Source organism: Camelus dromedarius, chromosome 33, assembly GCF_036321535.1.
Source record: "Camelus dromedarius isolate mCamDro1 chromosome 33, mCamDro1.pat, whole genome shotgun sequence".
NCBI classification, from domain to species: Eukaryota; Metazoa; Chordata; class Mammalia; order Artiodactyla; family Camelidae; genus Camelus; species Camelus dromedarius.
Window position 1 is genome coordinate 14694871 of NC_087468.1, and position 19099 is coordinate 14713969.

At 42.4% G+C, this 19099-nt stretch overlaps 2 protein-coding genes across 3 annotated transcripts in view; one reads left to right on the forward strand and one right to left on the reverse strand.

Moving 5' to 3' along the window:
- The window catches only part of REEP1 (receptor accessory protein 1), a 90972-nt gene extending 89672 nt beyond the window's left edge, over nucleotides 1-1300 (forward strand). For both annotated transcript variants that reach the window (XM_064481940.1, XM_064481941.1), the window contains one exon: nucleotides 825-1300. In XM_064481940.1, the coding sequence (XP_064338010.1) occupies nucleotides 825-835 (11 nt within the window). In that variant the 3' untranslated portion in view covers nucleotides 836-1300. The remainder of the gene's footprint in view (nucleotides 1-824) is intronic.
- Nucleotides 1301-5680: 4380 nt separating this feature from the next.
- MRPL35 (mitochondrial ribosomal protein L35) lies at nucleotides 5681-16416 on the reverse strand. Its single transcript, XM_010997849.3, has 4 exons — nucleotides 16310-16416; nucleotides 11139-11328; nucleotides 10353-10497; nucleotides 5681-7478 (listed from the first exon to the last, which is right to left on the reverse strand). Exons 1-4 carry the CDS (start codon nucleotides 16350-16352, stop codon nucleotides 7290-7292), a joined length of 567 nt encoding a protein of 188 aa, XP_010996151.1. The 5' UTR covers nucleotides 16353-16416; the 3' UTR covers nucleotides 5681-7289.
- Nucleotides 16417-19099: the final 2683 nt, after the last annotated feature.

A 19099-nucleotide genomic window follows, 5' to 3' on the forward strand; every position in this document is an offset into this window, starting at 1 on the left:
CCCCCTGACATCCTCTCATGGGTTAAACACCGTGAGAACCGAGGAGGGGATCCTGGCTGTGAGTGGGTCGCAGTGGGTGGGGCTCAGGAGTGACTTTGCAGCTGGGTCCTCAGGAGCATTAGAAATAGCCAGACGGAGAAGGGAGGAGGGTGTGAAAGGACAGTGTAGAGAAAAAAGCTGAGTACGGAGAAGTGGGCCAGATGTGAACGCCCTTGAGTGCTATGCTAGGACAAACATCTCCCTTTTCTTTTATCGTAATAGTAACTTCCCCTGTGATGTGCGTGCCCCCTGGAAGGAGGGGCCGCTGGAGAGTCATTTGCAGGGGAGATGAGGTGGAACCCTTTGTACCTAAAGACAGTGTTTCCTCTGCTGTGTGGTGTGCTGTGCATGAAAGAGGACTGAAAACTGGGTGATGGAATTTTTAAGCACGTACCAAGAAACACGAGGCTGGTTCCCAGAGGAAATAGCAAAGAGCTGGGGAGGCCTTTCTCTCTGCTGAGTCATTTGTTGAGATCATTTTGCTCCCAGGGCAGAAACAAGCTGTGTCATCCTTCTGCACCACCATTGACTCGGGAGGTCCGGGGACTTAGGAGAGCATGAAGAAGAGGGTGGCCCGGCTTCACGGGGACGCGGGGACATGACTGATTCCCACTGCCGAGGCTCCGAGTGCCTCCCCCCGCCCCCCCCCCCGCCTCCTCACACACACACACCTGCATTTGGCCTGCGGAGCTGGATGTCACAACACAAACCCAGCCAGGGGCCGTCCCCAAAATGTCCCACGTTTATGCCAAACTGAGGGATCCTTTTTCTGTTTTCCCTACCAGGCACCGCCTAGAATCCTTCGATCTCGCTTCAGGAAGAAAAGTACCTCATCCTCGGCCACTGAAACCACGTGAGTGAGATGAGCCAACAGCACCGGATCCACAGAATGTTCCTCCTCTGCCTTAAAGAGCTATTTATTCACTAATAACATAGAAACCCGCAAGCTGGTGTGCTGAGTGCGCAGCCTCGGACATGGCCTTTTCTCTCTCCCCTCTGCCGCTTTGAAGAGTTTTTCCCCCCTCTTTCCTTTTCTTCATTTTGCTGGGGAGAGGCTAAAAAGGGAAAGGTAGTGTGCAGGCGGTGTGACCTTTGTCTTCTGAGGTTAGTAATTTTCCACAGTTGGATTGTCATTGCAGACAGCAGTGTTTTTAGAAATAGAAGAGAACCCCCCCCCTGCACTGCTGAGATGTACATTTGTAATTTATTTGTTGCATACTTCGTTTTCAATCCTGTATATGCAAACAAAGCAATTTTTTAAATCTTTTTTTTTGTTCTTGGTACTAATACTTTGGACTATGATGTACATATTTATGGCTTTTGGCTTAATATAGTGGGCTTGCCAGGGCTGCCAGAGGTTCTGATGTGTAAGAAAACTGCAAAAACAGACGTGTGAAAAATTATTTTGATTCTAGAGAATGTCTCGGATGTGCTTATAAGCTTCCAAACACAACTCCAGTGAAACATCCCTTTTCCTGCAGGGCGATGGTCCATGTTCTCCAGACAGTCAATATACCAGAGAAGTTTAGGATGAAGAGATAAGATTTTAGTACCAGAGGTGAGTGGAATGAGGTCAGGGGAACAGCCTAGAAGACGAGAAAAGCCACAGGAAGCTTGTCTCCCCTGTGGACCCAGGATCAGGAGCTTGTGAACCCTTCTGGGGGACTTACCGTCGCCGGAGGCAGGTGGCTCACCCTCGGGAGTGCAGACTCACAGAGCTGTTGCGAGGAATCCTTTTGAGTGTTTCAAAAGTGCTTGACAAGTGACTGTTTCTCCTTCATAGGACCCAGGGCTGTGACCGATTTCCCCAGGTAGAGGAGCCTACAGTTGGAGCGCTTTGTTTTAGAGAACACTAAGCAAAAATCAGCCAATCAGTCCGAACAGAACCAAGCTTAGCAGCGCGCTTTGTTTCAGCCGGGCTGTGAGGCGCACCCGAGGCACCCAGCTTGCCGCCGGGGAGCCGGGTGCGAGCGAGCTTGCGGAGGCTGGGCGGTCTGCGGGGGCGGGGGGGGGGGGGGGACGCGCGCCCGGCTCCCGGGCCGCTGTGGCTCACGCCCGCGGTCCCCTCCCTGGCTCGTGCAGAAGTGAGCAAGACAGAAGTCGCACGCTCCTGGGCGCTCATTTCGTACACGCCTGGATCGCTTAGTCAGAGAATAGAGCACCATCTGAGGGGACTCCCTACTTAGATGGAGAGTTTTATCTGAAAAGAAGAATCTGGTTTAAATAGCATTTGATGTGAGGCAGCTGCTCTCCCCAGGAGGGCTGAGTGTAGGCCTGTGCTTAGGTAAGTTGGTGTTCCCTTTCAGTGTAATGCATGCAGTGGTCACAACCCAGTTACTTATAATCCTTGGATTGTGTTTGTTCATAGCAATGCCCTGAACACTAGAGAATTAGCGTCATGTACCACGTAGAACTTTGTGTCAATCGGCGATAAACAGGCCCAGTTAAAGACTGTTCCAGGACTGAGCTAGTCCAACAGACACCAGTCTTTGCTGATGAAGCGTGGACTGGATCTTAGCCACCTCAGAAGGGGTTTTACTTGAAGCCGAATGTTACTAGATATGCATATTTAAGTCCCTTTACCCCGCTCCCCCCATGCCGCTGAAGGTGACTTTGTAATTTACAAAAGGATTTAGGAAAATAAACCTAAAAGCAAATTTGTGGTTCAGAGAGCAAATAGGGGTGGTCTGTTCTTTGTCTGTGCCCCACACCCATCAATACCTAAACCCGACAGGGAAGACAGAAAACTTGTTTTCTTCAAGCTCACTGAATAGTTTCAGACAGAGGAAAAATATATGCTTTAAAAAGTATTTATCTGATATTGGGGAGTACCCAGAATATCAGAAACAAGTACAAAAAAAGCTTGACTTAAGCAGCTTTTTAGCAATTTTTTTTTTTGCCAGAATAATAAATGCCTTTAGCAGCAGAGATTAAAATCCTAGATTATCACCATTTTACAATGGAGAGTTTTAACGAGTACAGGCTATCAAGTTTGCACTCAATTATGCCAAAAACCAGTCTGAAGCACTCTGCTCCCAGACACGCTGTATTACTTCTCATTTAAAAATTAAAAAATATAAAGGTATCCAAACTGCTGTCTTAATGTAAGTGTAACTATTTTTCCTTCAAGTGTTGATTAGGGAGTCGGTTTTGCTCTTGAAAACACTCACTGTACAACTGAGAGCAGCTGTCCTATTTCTGGCAAAAACGTGTTTACTTACCCAACAAGCCGTGCATTTGTGTGAGGACTGATGTAGAATGTGAATGCCTCAACGTGTACACGTCGTGGTGTGGAGTTCTGTCTAGAGGATAAAACTGAATGTTTTTAAGTTGCTGATTTACAGACACAGGCTGTTTACAAAACGCTAGCTGGAAAGTCTGTGATTTTCGCGTAGTAACTTTTAGTTATTCGCTATCGAGCACCCGTTCTGTTTCTGAGGGGGTGAGATGTAGTGTTGTCCTTAGAAACTGGAGAGTTAGGCGTAATCCCTCCTGGCTTTGTGTGAATAGCTTGCTCACTTCGCTGGCCTCTGAGATGTGTGTTCTCTGTAGTGAACTGTCCATGTGTCTGTGGTAACAGTGCTTTGTCAACCATGACCATCACTGAGCACCTTCCTAGTCCTTCACCTTGCACAGTATTTCAAATGGTAAAGGATGTGCTTCGTTCGCAAACAGCACACGCTCAGAGAGCTGCCATTCTGGACTGTGGCTGTGCGTGTCTCCCCTTAGTTGATTTCTGTAATCCCTGTAGAACGATCTGTAATAAAGTAGTCTTCTGGACTGTGCATATCAAAAGGATGTAAAATTACAGTATTCCAAAGGTTGAAGTTCTGCTCTTTTGTTATATGCCTGATATATACCTTGAATAAAGTCTTAACATTTTTCTTTTAAAAGACACCTTTGTAATGTTGGGCTTTTAAAATACTTTAAAAAAAAATTGTATTCAGCAGCAAGGATTAGAAGCTAAGCGCTCAGCCACTAACTGGCCTGGTGCCTGGTGACCTGGCTCCAAGCCTGCTGCACAGAATTACTGCAAAGAGAAAAAATTCAAAGGTATCAGTGCTTTTTGAAAACCAGTTGATCACATGAATCTAAACCTGGTAGTACGTTTGTTTTACATATTTAAAGGTCACCGGTGGGAACTAGGGAGCTGTGAAAACAGAGTAGTTCATCGGTAAGGCGATTTTAATTCTGCAACAGACCAGTTCCTTCTTGGAACCTGTTTATTCATCTGCAAATGTGGGAGGACGCGTGCAGGTCAGAAGAGGGTGCTGCACGCGGAGGTGCTGGGGGGCGTGGGTGCCCCTGTTTTAGAAGGTATAAGGAGGCACCTGGAAGCCTCCCCGGGTGGTCACAAAGGCCTGGAAACTCAAAACCTGAAACATCACAATGAAGCGCTCATTTTCTTTGCCATTACAGTCCTGTACATTTGACACGAGGGTTGTGAAAAATAGTAGCAACAGGTCAAGAAGAAGATTCAGAGGACTGAAAGCAGAGATGCAAAGAAAGGCTGAAAATCCATTCATTTATTCATTTACTGAGCCAAGCCCAGTGTCAACAGAACTGAGATTAACCAGGTTAAGAGCTGACAGATGACGGAAAAGCAAAATGACAAAACTTAAAAGCTGGGGGGAAGGTATAGCTCAGTGGTAGAGTGCATGCTTCGCATGCGTGAGGTCCTGAGTTCAATCTCCAATTCTTCCATTAAAAAAATAATAATGAAAATATAAAAAATAATAAAACTTTAAAAAGCTAACTTGGTTCACTGTCATGAAGAAGTGTTGAGTATTTATGGTGCTAGATTTCAGTCATTTGTTGATTTAGATGTAAATTTTCAAGTGTTGTTAGAAGACTCAGGGAAATACACAGGAGTCCAGGGAGTCAGACCTGGGCTCTGTGACTTAGTAGCTGTATTTTGGGTAATGTATTTAAGCTGCTGTGAGCTTCAGTTTCCACAAATCCGAACAAGGGAGAGAGAGTATCTCCCTTGCAAGGCTGGTCCTGAGGATTAGTGGTTTTGTGGATACATGCTGGGACACAGTAGGTGTTCAATAAATTATACTTTTACACACTTGGATGTTACTTAGATAAGACTCTAACATTTGATCACCCACTGTGGATCGAGTGCCCCTGAGGAAACAAAACTGTCACCTAGATCTGGGTGACATGGCAATCAATGTGTTAATTTAAGATGTTTTGTTGTCAAACTATAAAATCAGTGTCAATGACAAACCCTGCTCCCCACAAAACAGTTGTATATGTGAAAATTCCCTTTCCCCTAAATCACGGGCCTGTCAGCCCTTCCATTTCCATCCACCTCTGGCTGCTGAGGCCTCGTGCCAGCCCTTGTCTCTGCCTCTCCTGACCCTGGCCTGGAGGGGGAGCCAAGGTGCTCTGCCCCGTAAGAGCCCCTGCAGTCCATGTTTGCACTAGAGAAGTCACAGAGGTGATGGGACAGTCTCCTCCTCCCCAGTGTCTTCAGGCACCAGCTCCATCCCGCTACTAGAGGTGAGTGCAAGGGGTAAGGAGCCAGGCAGGTGAGAAATGATGCCGATGCCTTGTAAGTGACTGGCTGCGGCCACCTCAGCAGTAAGAGGGAAAGAAAACCCATCAAAACAGAAAGACACTCTGTGCTCCATGCTCAAGATTCTCATCTCAAATCAAATGTCCTTTCTTTATTAACTGGAAACAGACATACATGTGGCTTTGTAGTTTTCGAACATGCCATTGTCACCCTTTTAACGAACGCACACTGGTTTCTAGGAATCCCTCCACTAATCCGAGCCTGCCACAGAAGTTCAATTTGGGTAGCTTTTCCCTTAATCTGTTAATAATAGAGGAACTTCATCATATCACTATCAACTATTATATTAAAGGATCTGAAGCAGTAATTGAGGCATGGTTCTATATAATAATGATTTTTCAACCAAGCGAAATGCTCTATTGTTTGAAAATGCTTTCCAGGTGATTCTGATAGGAGAGCTTAGAACCAGGCCCTCATAATCACTTTGAAAATCTAAACTTTCCTCAGTGCCTGACCCTCTTCAAGTGAATAATGCTTCACTCTTGCCTCATTTCTAAAATGACTGAGGTTACTTTTTACCCTTAGTTTGTACAATGTGTCTTTGGAAAATTTTGGAAAAGTTTATCCTCACAGTTGAAAATACGGAATCACAAGTGGACAAACCAACTTTTAAAAAATACAGTACCTTTTAAATCCTGGGTAAAAAGCTTTTGTCTTCACCTGTATAGCCTTTTATTTCATGAATGGACATCCCGAAAGACTATTTCATTTTCTCCTATTGAAAAAAAATCCTTTCCCAATAACCTGAGTGAGAACCGTTGTGAACACAATAAACCCAGTCCCCTGGGTGCGTGCTGCCACCCCGGGCTCCCCTCGGAGTGAAACTGCTCACAGAACTAGTTTTTGCTGCACGAGGACCAGCTAATATGACCAAGTGGGCCAGGTTGGGCTCCTGACCTAAGAACAGCCAGTCCCTACGCTGGTCAGCGCCCCTGATGAGACCTGGTGTGAAGAGACAAGCTGGCCCGGTTGGGTCCTGACAGTCAGAGCCTGGAGTCAGGAGCTGAGGGTCCTGATGCAGAGAAGAACCTGCGTGGTGCACGCTACGAGGGAGCGGGTACTGAGAGTAAACAGAAGCTGTGAATTAGAGAGCGTGGTGAGGAGAGAGAGAGTGGAGCCCGCGATGCAACAAGAACTGAGCCGCATGCAAGGCAGACTCCACGCCTAGAGGCCCACCACGTCCTGCCGCTGGACCCCTGGAGGTGCCTCGGGTCCAGGATCACCATGTGGCTGCTGCTTGTCCTGAGGCCCGGGGGTCCGCTCTGGGAGGGAGGAGGGGTGGTGAGGTGGTTCCTGAGTCCCCAGGCACGTGTCCTTTAAACGTCACACTGCGTGAGCTAACTTGTTACTTTACAGTCTTTTTATGTCTGTCCTCGCTTGAGATTCCTTGCAGCTAAATAAGCCTAATGGGAACAACTGGTTAAGCCGTTACCATGTAATTAATAATGAACAATAATCATTCATTTAAAATTTCTATTTCTCTGAACAAACCTGGGAATGTTTACTCCATTGAGTTTTAGAACGCAGATAAATTTAATGTTGGTACTGTATGTTACCATATCAGCTGGTACAATTTACAGCACATTTCATACTCTCTCACTTTTGCAAAGACATCATATACACAAAGATGCAGATTCATCCACCAGGAAATCATAAAACTTCTGATCTACGCTTCCAGGTTCGTCCGATCGTGGTACTTCCGATACGGGTCGTCAGCGTACCAGTTCCGCCTCTTCCAGAAAGACGTCGTCATTTTATCCAGGAGCTTACTCTGAGTTTTGTTGCAGAAGACAAATTCCCTTAAGCGTCTTTTTCTTGCAACCGTCTTTTTCCATAATTTTTTCTTATAACCAGCCTGTTAGATAATATTACAAAGACAATTAAAACATTTTATTATGTAGGAAACAACAGATATCTCCACTACTCATGGCTTATAGGCCTTGTGGGAAAAAAGACTGAACTTTCACAGGGGCTGGTATGTTTTTCAGAAAAAATGTGATTCTCAATAGAGGGTAGACAGAGAAAAAGCATGTGTAGTTTGAAAAAAATTAATAATTTAATATTTTTAAAAAGATTAAATTAAAACCAAGGAAATAAAGCTAAATAGATCAGTGTGGCTGGTGAAGTACAGGGAATGATAAGCAATTCTAACAGCCAACTGGCTGTGTGTTACCTTGTTATCCCTTCAACCATCTTCAACAATAACGTGCTAAGATTCTCATTTTACAGATTAAAGAGAAACAATTGCTGATTAGAGAAGTTTAGTAGCAGACTGAGGTCAGAGAACTAGTAAGAGTCCTTAACAGCTGCGCTGCTGTCCTCCTACCTGGAGGAGGATGTGGGGAGTACTGCAGTCGGTAGCATGTACGTTCACTTACGGGAACCCAAGTATTACAAGGGCTGAGAAGCAAGGCACTCACACACGTCGCTCCGTTTATTCTTTTCACACATGGGGGGCCAATTTCTATAGTAAGTACTTTTCTAGGGAATAATGACTACAGCAGAACTACCACTAGGAGTGGGGAAGGAATGGTTACCCCGTATGTTTAATCCACAAAGGCCATATACACCTTCTATGCATCATTAATTCTGAAGAATTAATTTCTGAAGAAACAGGTTATGACACCGAATATAAAAACTATAATCAAAGCCTGTTTAAACTAGAAGAGACCGGGAGCGGGAGGGTATAGCTCAGAGTTAAGAGCACACACTTAGTACTGGGTTCAATCCCCAGTACCTTCATTAGAAATAAATAAATAAATAAATAGATAAATACATAAAAATAAGATTTATTTAAAAAAAATTAAAAATAAACTAGAAAAGACCTTGGGCACCACCCAGGTTAATGCTTGGCTAAAACCACCCCTGATTTATAAGGGAGCTGAGATAAAATCCAAGCCATTGGTCAGAGCACTTGGATCCTTTCAAGCCAAGGGCTCTTGGGGGCATCGCACTAACTGAACAAAACCACAGCTCTTCCCTGAGAAGGTGCCCAGGATTTCCAGCACGCCTTAGTGTCAGCACTGTGACCAGCAAGCCCCTCTATAGAACAGTGACGCTTAGAAATAAAGAAGGGTTATTTAAGAGTTCTGGTTTTAAAATGGCAGAGATTAGATGGCCATTTCTCATTGCTTACAATTTTAAATTGAAAGATTCAAGCCCAAATCCTCATATTTGTGTTGTAATTTTCTAGTCTGTAAGCCAAATGGGAGCCCTGTAGATCTCCGACATACAGACAGCTGCTCTGCTCTGCTGACCTGCCCATTACGGGTTACATGATGTGAAATGTAACCACTGTGAAAATGCTTGAAAGTTTTTAGACAATCCTAGGTCCAGAAATGGAAGGGGGGAATATAAACAAAACAAATTAGGGACACTGACATGAAACTGTGCTGCAGAAAATACTTTCAGTTTTTATGCATTAGTATAAATTAACCCACCCATATTTTTTATTTTCTTCTTAAAATCAGATTTTGGTGGAACAGGCCATTCTGCATACAGAGTACTTTTTAAGGCCTTGAGTGGGAACTAGGTATTACAACTGGAGAATTTGATCAGGTCATTTATAACAGCATGAGGGTTTCAGGGCCCAATAAAAAGGATGTGAAAAGGAAGGCAAGGAAAACCACTCGTTTCATTTTATCTACAGCCAGATGAGGTCCAGGAAACTATTTGTAGAACAAAGGGGAGGAGATGTTTCCAATAGTCCAAAATTCACAACCATCAGCTACTTGTGGATTACAAGAGCTTCTATTTAGTGCAGGAAACTAACCACCACAGTACTGTTCCAACAGAGAAATGAGCGGAGAGTTCTAATCAAACTATTTCTCTACAAATTTAGGATTGTTTATAAGAAAGAAGATAATCCTTTCAACCTTTTAAATAGTAAGTCCTATCAATTATTTTATTTTCACAGGGAAACAAATTTTAATCTTTAAGGAATTATTGGTTAAATTCTAAGTAGTATAAGGGAATTAGGATTTGAATAGTTACGAAAACTCAAAGGTCGTTTTGTGAAACTCCGGTTTTCAGCCGCTTCCTAATTATGACCTGCTCTGTCTCTAAGAATAAAAAGGACATGAATGAAGAAGCCCACATTCACATTCACGACATGCTGTGGGAGAAGACAGAGTGGGAATAATCCATCAGAGTCCCCCTGTAGGGGCTGTGGTCCCTGGTCAGACTAAGTATTAGAGTTCTGTCTGATACGGTCTCCAATCAAATACACCAACAGGGGAAAAAAAAGTGTATGAGGGGTTAATGTTCTGTCATAGACATTAAACCACCTGGAGAACCCAATCCAAGGTAGGCTGGAAGCTCTTCAGTTCCCAGATCTGAGCCAGATGACTAAATCCACTCCGCTGTTTTAACACTCTCGGCTTAAACAGAGCCTCCCCACAGGATCACTGCACGGGGGGTCTCTAAGTGATCCAGGTAATCATTAGATAAGGCGGACATGTAAGAGACCTGAGAGGAACCTGCCCTAAAGCGAAGACTTCCATCACTGAATACTTTGTTATATGAATGCTTAAACATGTTTTCTTCACATGGATTTGTTTACATGAAGAGATGCCTGCCGAGCTGGGACTTAGCACTGCAGTGTAAAAGCTACTGTAAGTCGGGGGTTGGGGGGCGCGGGGAGGTAAGTCAGGAACAGGCTAACTGAATTCTGCGTCAGTTCAGTCTGCATACACTCCTTGTCCAAGCAAGTAACCACGTGACGACTCACCTTCCTCCTTAGCCACAGGCCAGAATGAAGTCGAAGAAACCTATAGATGACAGCTTTCACAGTCTTTCTCTTGCCTTTTCGTGAACTGAAGTATGTGACAGTTCTGACTGGTAGCTTCAGGACACCTGGGAGCAAGGGGGCCACTCTAAAATATATTAAGAAAAACATAACTCAGCAATAAGACTGATTAAAGGATAAAATCCACTTCTATACTTTGAAAGAAGCAGCTCCACCGGAATAGAGCTGACTTTCAATACACACTATTATTTCAGGTGACACTACGTGTAGGTAAGAATAGCAGCTTGCGAGCCCTCCATCACCTACCCCCTCCATCCCCACAGGATGTATCCTGTGATACTTTAACCACCTGATTTCTCATCCATCTGCCCACTGGATTATAAACTCCTTGAGGACTTCAGCTTGTTTTTATCTTTGCTTCCTTCATACCAAGTATGGTGCTGGGCACCCAGGAGTAATTAAACATCTGCTGGCTGAACGAGCGCCACTCGCCGCCCAGCCTTGTAAGATGAGCATCTTGTTCACCCCCCCCCCCCCCCAACTTTGGCCAACAGATTCCATCCCAGAAACAACAGCTAGAACATTAGAAGGGTGTTCGGTTTGGTTGTCCCTGCTGCCGGCACAAATATTCTCCCATTCCATCAGGCAAAGGTCTACAGAATAAACTGTAGGCAGGCAAAAGGTATCATGGACTTCTAAGATGTTGCTGGAGGCATGAAGATTTTAGAATTTTTGTCCAAGCATAATGCTTACTGAAATATACCCCACCTATTGAAGACTGTTGCTGTAGGCCCACATGTCAGGTTCCTGACAGATGTGATAAGCCTGGGAGCAGAGGAAACAACCAGTGTCTGAGTGGGACTGAAACGTCGGGTGGACAGGGCAGAACTAAGACAGGCATTCTTGGCGCAGTTTCGATAGGCTGAAGAGGCCAAAATATTCAGGGGTCGGAAGATTCCTAGAGAGAGAGAGAGAGAGAAGCATATATGCTCAATGTGACGCTCCAAGTATGCATCCGGGTACTTAAAATGAAGTAATGTATCAAAGCAACCAAGTGTTATATGTAATTAATGTGTCCTGAGCATCAGACCCACACGTGGAACTTTTTCTCAACCTTACTGAGGTGTAGCTTACATGCCACAAAATTATCCATTTGTGTACAATCCAATGCTTTTTAGTAACTTTAGAGAGTTGTGCAGCCATCACCACAACCCAGCCCGTGTCCTAGTTCTGCGTTCAGCAGTAGTGGGAAAAAAGACATGTAATGTTAACCCCCACCTCCAGATCTGAGACTGACGAGACAAACTCCTGCACGAAGGGCAGCAGCGTGGCAGAGACACGAAAGCCTGACAGCTCCCCTGAGAGGCAGTAGAGCAAAAAGAGGAGACAGAAGAGGTACTTGAGCTCTCCTCTAGAAAATGAAGAGGCCATGAGAGGAGGAGGTACAGATTCCAGGTAGGATGAACAACACATGTGAAGGCAAGGAAGTTGGAACAGATCCAGGTCGGGAGTGGGGACTGGACCTGCCTAGAGGCTGAGCACCGCTTGCCTGACTGTCAGAGAAGCCTGGGGAGTAGTGGGAGACAAGGCGGGCGGATCAGAAGGCAGATCACGGAGGGCCTGGATGTGTGGACAGAACGCAGTTCTCTTTGTCAGTCCTGCACAGCACCGCCAGACCAGAGGCCACGCTGCAAAGCAGAATCACTCAGGGCTCCGACTCTACCTGTAGATTCTGACTGAGCCTAGTGTGGGACTCGAGAATGTGCACATTGGCCAAGCTCCACAGGATGATGGACGTGTCCTAAAACTGGACTGTGGTGGTGGCTGCACAACTCACTACATCAAGTTGTACACATAAAACAAGTAATTTCATGGTATGTAAATTATACCTCAATAGTTAGTTAAAAGAAAATCTCCACTATAAACAACAAGGTCCTGCTGTGCAGCACAGGGAACTACACTCAGTACCTTGTAATAGTCCAAAATGAAACAGAATATGAAAAAGAACACATATATGTATAACGGAGTCACTATGCCATACACCAGAAACTAACACGGCATTGCAAATCAACTAAACTTCAATTATTAAAAAAAAAAAGATACTAAGCAAGGGCTTAGAACCACTGTCTTACTGTCCACTGCACTGATTTCACATAACAAATGAGGGGCAGTGTGGCACAGAAGTGAAGTCCCAATGTTTGAGTCAGATTGTTTGGATTCAAATCCAACTCTAGTACTTACTAGCTGTGTGACCATGGGCCAGTTACTTAACCTCTCTGTGCCCCAGTTTCCTCAAATTTAAATGATAATCAGGAGCATGTAATGAGAATTAAATAAAATAAACCATGTAGAGTGCTGATAACAGTGCTTGGCATGGAGAAAACACTTAACGAATGTTAATGGCAGATAAAAAAGAGCTGAGGAATGCTTAGCAAAGATGGTATAATGTTAAGAGGTGGCAGAAGGAAGACAGAACACTTAAAACCCTTATTCTGCTTTTCTGTTCTCCAGCAAAGATAACAATTTTCAAACTGAAAAATGAAGCATAAACGTTAATGAATTAGCTGAAATCCAAGATTCAGGAGACTGGTGAGGCAGCCCTTACACTGGGCCTCTGGAAGTCAAATTCTCTACTCAGTGCAGGCCTTCAAGGCTCCAGGTATAAATAATTTATGTCTCAAAGAACTGAAAACTATTTGCAGACATGATTACAAACTAGGAGGTAATCTTTCAAAGATTAAAGTGAATCAAAGAGGAGGATTGTAGGCAAGAAAATCCAATTTTCACAGGTCATCAGAGCTAGATATGTCTCAATTAAAAAAAAAAAAGCCTCTCAGAAATTCTTGGAACTTGCTCCTCAGGGAAGCGAGCAGATAGAGTCTAGAAATAAATGGGTAAACTACAAGCTTATCTGTAGAAAAAAGGTTAGAATGGATTAAAAAAAAAAAAAAAAGAAGTGCACAGAGAAAAAAAAAATATTTTGTCAACTGGGAATAAATTGTTCCTTAAAAAGAACTTCATTTTATTTTTTGATGTAGTCACCAGCCTGAGAAATCAGGGGAGTATCTAGACACGGTGTATCCTGACTTTAGGAAAGCATGTGAGGTTTCTTATATTCTAAATAAATACAGCAATGTGGGCAGGATAATAGCACTGTTAGGTAAATTCCAAGCTGACTGAAAACTATCCTCAAATGAGTTGATTGCTGTTCTGCTGGTGAAAGCGTCTTCCTGGCTCCCTAATTGACTCTTATGAACATATCTTCATAAGGCATGTTTAGCAAATCTGCATGAAAAAACAAGCTGGGAACCACGACTTATTAATGTGTTTATGAAGACAGACTATCTGGACGCAGAGTGATCTCAGTAAGAGGAAAAACACATCAAAATTAACAAGATGAAACGGGATAAACACACTGAGGTTAGAAAAACATGGCTCCTGGAAGAATAGGAAGGGTGAGCCTGGTTTAAGAGCAGTTCCTGAGAAAGTGACTTGGGAGGGGCTTTTATCCACCATACCCTCTCGCGGACCAGCATTGTGATTTAGTTTGTAAAAACCGAACACAGTCCACCTCAGACTGTGTTAACAAAAGGGCAGCTCACAAATCAAGGGCAGTAATTAACTGCTCCTTCAGTCTTCTGCCCTGTTTGAGTATTTTAATACAGACTGGCTTTCTCTTTACTCTTGAATGGAGAAGACTGATGTTTTCACAAAGAAGGTGATACAAAACCAGTTTCGAAGGAATAAGAGAAGGTGGAGGGAACAGGAGGCAGAAAATGGAATATGTAGTATGTTTGGGAAATTATGTATTATGTTTGGAGAATTACAAATAGTCCCCTGTGGCAGGAATCCAAGGAATATGCGGAGGGGTAGATGAGTGTGACAGTGTCTAAAGTAGTGGTCTTCAAGCTTTTTTTTTTTTTTTTTTTTGCAAGCTTTTTTGATCCCATACCCTCTAAAAGAATATGAAAAATTATATACATTTTCACAAAATTTTAAGTAATATCTAAAATTATAAACAGTTTACATTCTTAAAAAGGATATAATGTCTAGTGTATTTCAAATACTGACATTTAAAAATAAGATATCACATCACTCTCTTAAATGTTTTCAATGGAATCTGAATATCATAGTGTATTAATACCCACCTACCTTATCTATTTTTAAAAAACAAGGACAATAAATTTAAGTTGATGAAAATAAGAACTTCTTTTCATCAAAAGATACTTTAAACTAAAAAAGCAAGCCAGAGTGGGAGCTATTTGGAAACATTTAAATAAGAAAAGACACATACCCAGAATATATAAAGAATTACCATAACTTAGTAAGACGAAGAATCCAATAGAAAAATGGACAAAATATTTAAGTATTTCATCAAAGAAATTCAGATGGCTAATTCACACATATAAAGCTATTCCGGCTCATTACTAATCAGGGAAATGCTATTTAAACCACAACGATGCCACCAAGATCAGACTGAAAAAAATCTATAGGTCTTAACAATACCAACTCCACATGAAAATGTGGAGCATACAGTGCTGGGTGGCTTTAAATAAACACATCACTTTGGCGGTTTTCAGGCAATGCAGAATATATACATACTCTGATTCAGCAAGTCTACAGCCAGTTTTATATGTATACACACACACCTTAGAGAAACTCTTGCACACATGTACCAGGACACACCACCAATCAGCTTTGCATCTAACCACCCCAAATGGAAACACCCAAACACCCATCAACAATAAAACGAAGAATAGAAAAATGAGGTAATCACATAAGGGACTATTCTATACCAGTGAGAAAGCATTACAGCTACATGTAAAATGAATGAATTTCACAATGTAAAAACACAAGAGTACATACTGTGTGATTCCGTTCATGTAAAGTACAAGCAGACAAAACTAAACAGTATATTACTTATGACGCATATATGGATCTTAAAACTATTTCAGAACAAAAGACAAGGTGGTAATAAAAATAAAGATAGAGTTTATGTTCGGCAGAAATAGCTAATTTTGATTGGGGAGGCATATAGAAGTGGAAAAGACACTTCAGGTAGCGTTGTACGTTCTGGCCTGGGTGTTAAGTTCTACCCATGTTTGCTTAAATTATTCAAGTTATGCGTGTACGCTATATAAATTTTTATATGTTGTATTTCGCAATTTAAAAATATCCCAAATAACAAGCTTTTCTGTAACTTTACACTTTTTTCGTCTTTATTTCTATTCTTATTCCACAGAATTTTATCTTTATTTCGTGTGAAAGTAACTTACTGATAATCTTATCCTATTTGAATGATCTTTAACTTTTTGCAGAAGTCCTTAGAGTGAAGGCAACCCTTCACTCCGATCATCTCTAGGTCAGGATGCACCGGGATCTGAGTGAACCAAACAGCCACATTCCCTGCACGTTGCTTGAATCTCATACGGACACGCTCACGATATGCCAGGTTACTACGCAAGGCGCTGTACGTGCACGAGCTCATCTAGTCCTCAGGAGGATGGTATTATCCCTATTTTAGAGCTGCAGAATCTGCAGTTCAAAGATATTAAATAACTTCAAGGTCAAGGGTCGTGAGTGGCGGGTTCTAGCCTCCAAATCAGAAAGTCAACTGCGACTTTCCTGTCTTCCTCGCGCCAGCCCCGCTACCCTAGTCCCTCTGGTTTGTTTTCTAGGGAAGGCGGAACGGTTACGAGCCGGTAAGGAAGTGGAACCTGCGGGAGACCCAGGTCCGCAAGGGTCCAAGAGTCTCGAGGATCTCTGTTGCCGGTGGCCGAATACAGGCCGCCCCGGAGAAAATTCGGCACCCTCTGGCCTCAAAGAATGACACCCCCTTCCCCATTTTGTTTTTTCCCTGTTAACCTCCACGCTAAAGGCCCACTGCTTCCTGCGCCAGGACCCCTTTCTGTGACTCGAGCGCGTCGCTTTCCACTGACCTGATGCTGCTCTCACGGCACCAGCAAAAGCGGAGGCTGCCATCTTGCCGCCCCGCCTTACGGCAGCCGCCTGGAGTCTAAAAGCTGCAGGGCGAGAGGGAAATAAAGAAAAGTAATCTGGGCGGGGCTAAGGAAAGGGCGGGGAAAATGAATAAAGGAACAACCAAGGCTACCTGTATTGAATGTCTTCTGCATGCCAGGCTGTAAAACAAGTGCCTATAGGATAGTGCCTGGAATATAGTGGGATCTCAATAAATTTTTACTGAGCATTTGATTGAAAGATGTATTTATTTAAGTACACAACATAATTGAAAAACAATTTCTTTTTGTTCATTTTATTAAATTTATTTGAGGGAATAAAACGTATCCTTCCAAAGCTGGTAGATGTTAGGCTAAATGAATAGGAGATAGCAATGTTATCAGAAAAAAATTTAACTGGATGCCAAGTATAATCAAATGAATGTAAATATCCCAAGGATCTCTCTCTTACACAAACACAAACACACACACACACAATTTTTTCTAATCAATATCACTGCCATTTGGTAGAATAGCATCTCAACTCTTTCTGAACAATCTACACTCCTCATTTTATTCCTGAGAATGAGAGATCATACTTAAAAAAAACGTTCAAATAGACAAAAACCAACAAAACCTCTCCTATCCTTGTTGCCTAAGATATTTTACACATATAAAATATATGACAATATTTACTGGTTGAAATGGGTAAGGGTCAAACACTGGGTCTCAAAGACTTCACATTTAATAAGGAGACAAGTACAGACCATAAATACAAGACACATAAATGACTCATGGGGTAGTTCAAAGTTAAGGAGAGAAGGCTTCTGGTTGGGGTGATCAGGGACAAGGAGGTAAAATATAACATGAGTCTCAAAGAATAGGGAGGATTTTAACAAGGGCAAGGTCATTCTTGGCAGTAAGAACACCACAAGCTGAGAAGAGGGAACCAAGACAGAAAGACACAGGATTTATTTAGAGCAGTCATTCTCAAACTTTTTGGTCTTAGAATCTCTATGCTTAAAAATTGAGGACCCCAAAGCACTTTTAATTATATGGATTATATCTATTAGTATTTATTATATTGGAAAGTAAAAGTAAAACAGAGGAAAAATAAAAAATACTTATTGTATTAGTTTCTGATTGCTGTTATAACTAACACAAATTTGGTGGCTTAAAACAACACAAATTTACTGTCTCACATTTCTGTAGGTCAGAAGTCTAAAATGGGTTTCACGGGGCTAAAATCAAGGTATCCAAGGCTGTGCTCCTTCTGGAGGCTCTTGGAAAGATTTGTTTCATTGCCCTTTCTAGCTTCTAGAGTCTCGTGGCCTCCTTCTTTATCTTCAAAGCCAGTGAGCTACATCATTCTGACTTCCGTTTCCATTGTCACATCTTCTTTTCTGACTCTGAACCTCTGGCTTCCTTCTTTTACTCATAAGGACCTTTGTTATTACATTTGGCCCACACAGATAATGGAGGATAGTCTCCCCATCTCAAAATTCTTAGTTTAATCACACCTGCAAAGTTCTTTTTGTCATGTTAGCATATTGAGAGGTTCCAGGATTTGGGACAATGTAGGCATATTGGGGGATGATGATTCTGCCTACTGCACTTATTAATTCATTTTTAAACAATTATAAACCTATTACATGTTAGAACAAGTATTTTTATGAAAAATAACTATTCAGTAAAAGTGAGAAGAGTGGCATTGTTTAGCCTTTCTGCAAATCTCTTTAAGGTCTGATTTAATAGAAAGGTGGATTCCGAAATTCACATATGCATTCAATTTGTTGTGGTATCACCTGTCGTGTTGTCTCTGGAAAAACTCTACTGTACAATTATGAACAGTGAGTGAAAACACTCACTGTTTGAAGGTAGTTTTGATTTTATAGACTGCCTGAAAGGGTCTCAGGCTCACCAGGGGTCCCAGGTCACACTTTTGAGAACCACTAAGTTGGTTATACTTCAGTTTCTCTGGGTTTTAGGGTAGAGAAGTGGGTGACGATCTTGAATTGCTATTGTTGCTATCTTGATCTCCCACCACAGTGGCCACTTGGAGCTTAGAAACACACATACATGCTGGAAAAATACTCAGACATTTCTTAATGCTCCTTCATTGGCAGGAGTCACTGCACGTTTTTGAACAAGAGAAGTGATTTCTGAGTTACTGTAGAAGAGTTTATTTTAAAACAAAAAAAATTCTTAAATTTCATGTAGAAGATGAGGATTAAGGACTTAGTTAAATGAGAGATTAGGAAACTACAGGAATTAATTTTGGATTTTGAAATCTTGCAGCAGAAGTTCCTAATGATGTTCAGGCCCAAGATGTTGTTGTGCCATACACAGCTGGAGCAGATTGAAATTGCTCATTGGCATTGAGAAGTTTATGGCCAAGGTATCGGAAAAGTCATCACATTGGTATCACCTAGCATGACAGGGGTGGGCAGAAATGGGATGGGGGGACTGCAGTTCAATTGTTAAAATTACTAAAACAGATGGGAGACTGCTCTGGAGGCTGGTATTGGCGATATGAAATACAGAGTGCAATATAATTACAAAAGTACCCTGAAAAAGCATTGAACATATACAAACGTAAGTAATTATTTTATTTTAGATAATTTTCAAGCCCATTTCTTTACAAATGGGATTAGTAGCGTTGTTTACCCCTAGGGAGAACACCACACTACAATAAACTACCTAGTTAAGGCTTGAAAGTACTTTGCAAACGCAATAAATAAACACGCTATTTATTTTCTATGATACTGCGAT

Bases quoted from the DNA above. Each gene is read 5' to 3' on its own strand.
- MRPL35 (XM_010997849.3), bottom strand. From the start codon at position 16,352: ATGGCAGCCTCCGCTTTTGCTGGTGCCGTGAGAGCAGCATCAG. The intron at 10,498-11,138 runs GTGGGGTATATT...AATATATTTTAG, and splicing joins ACAGCAACAGTCTTCAATAG to AGTGGCCCCCTTGCTCCCAG. The intron at 7,479-10,352 runs GTGAGTCGTCAC...ATTATCTAACAG, and splicing joins GCCTGTGGCTAAGGAGGAAG to GCTGGTTATAAGAAAAAATT.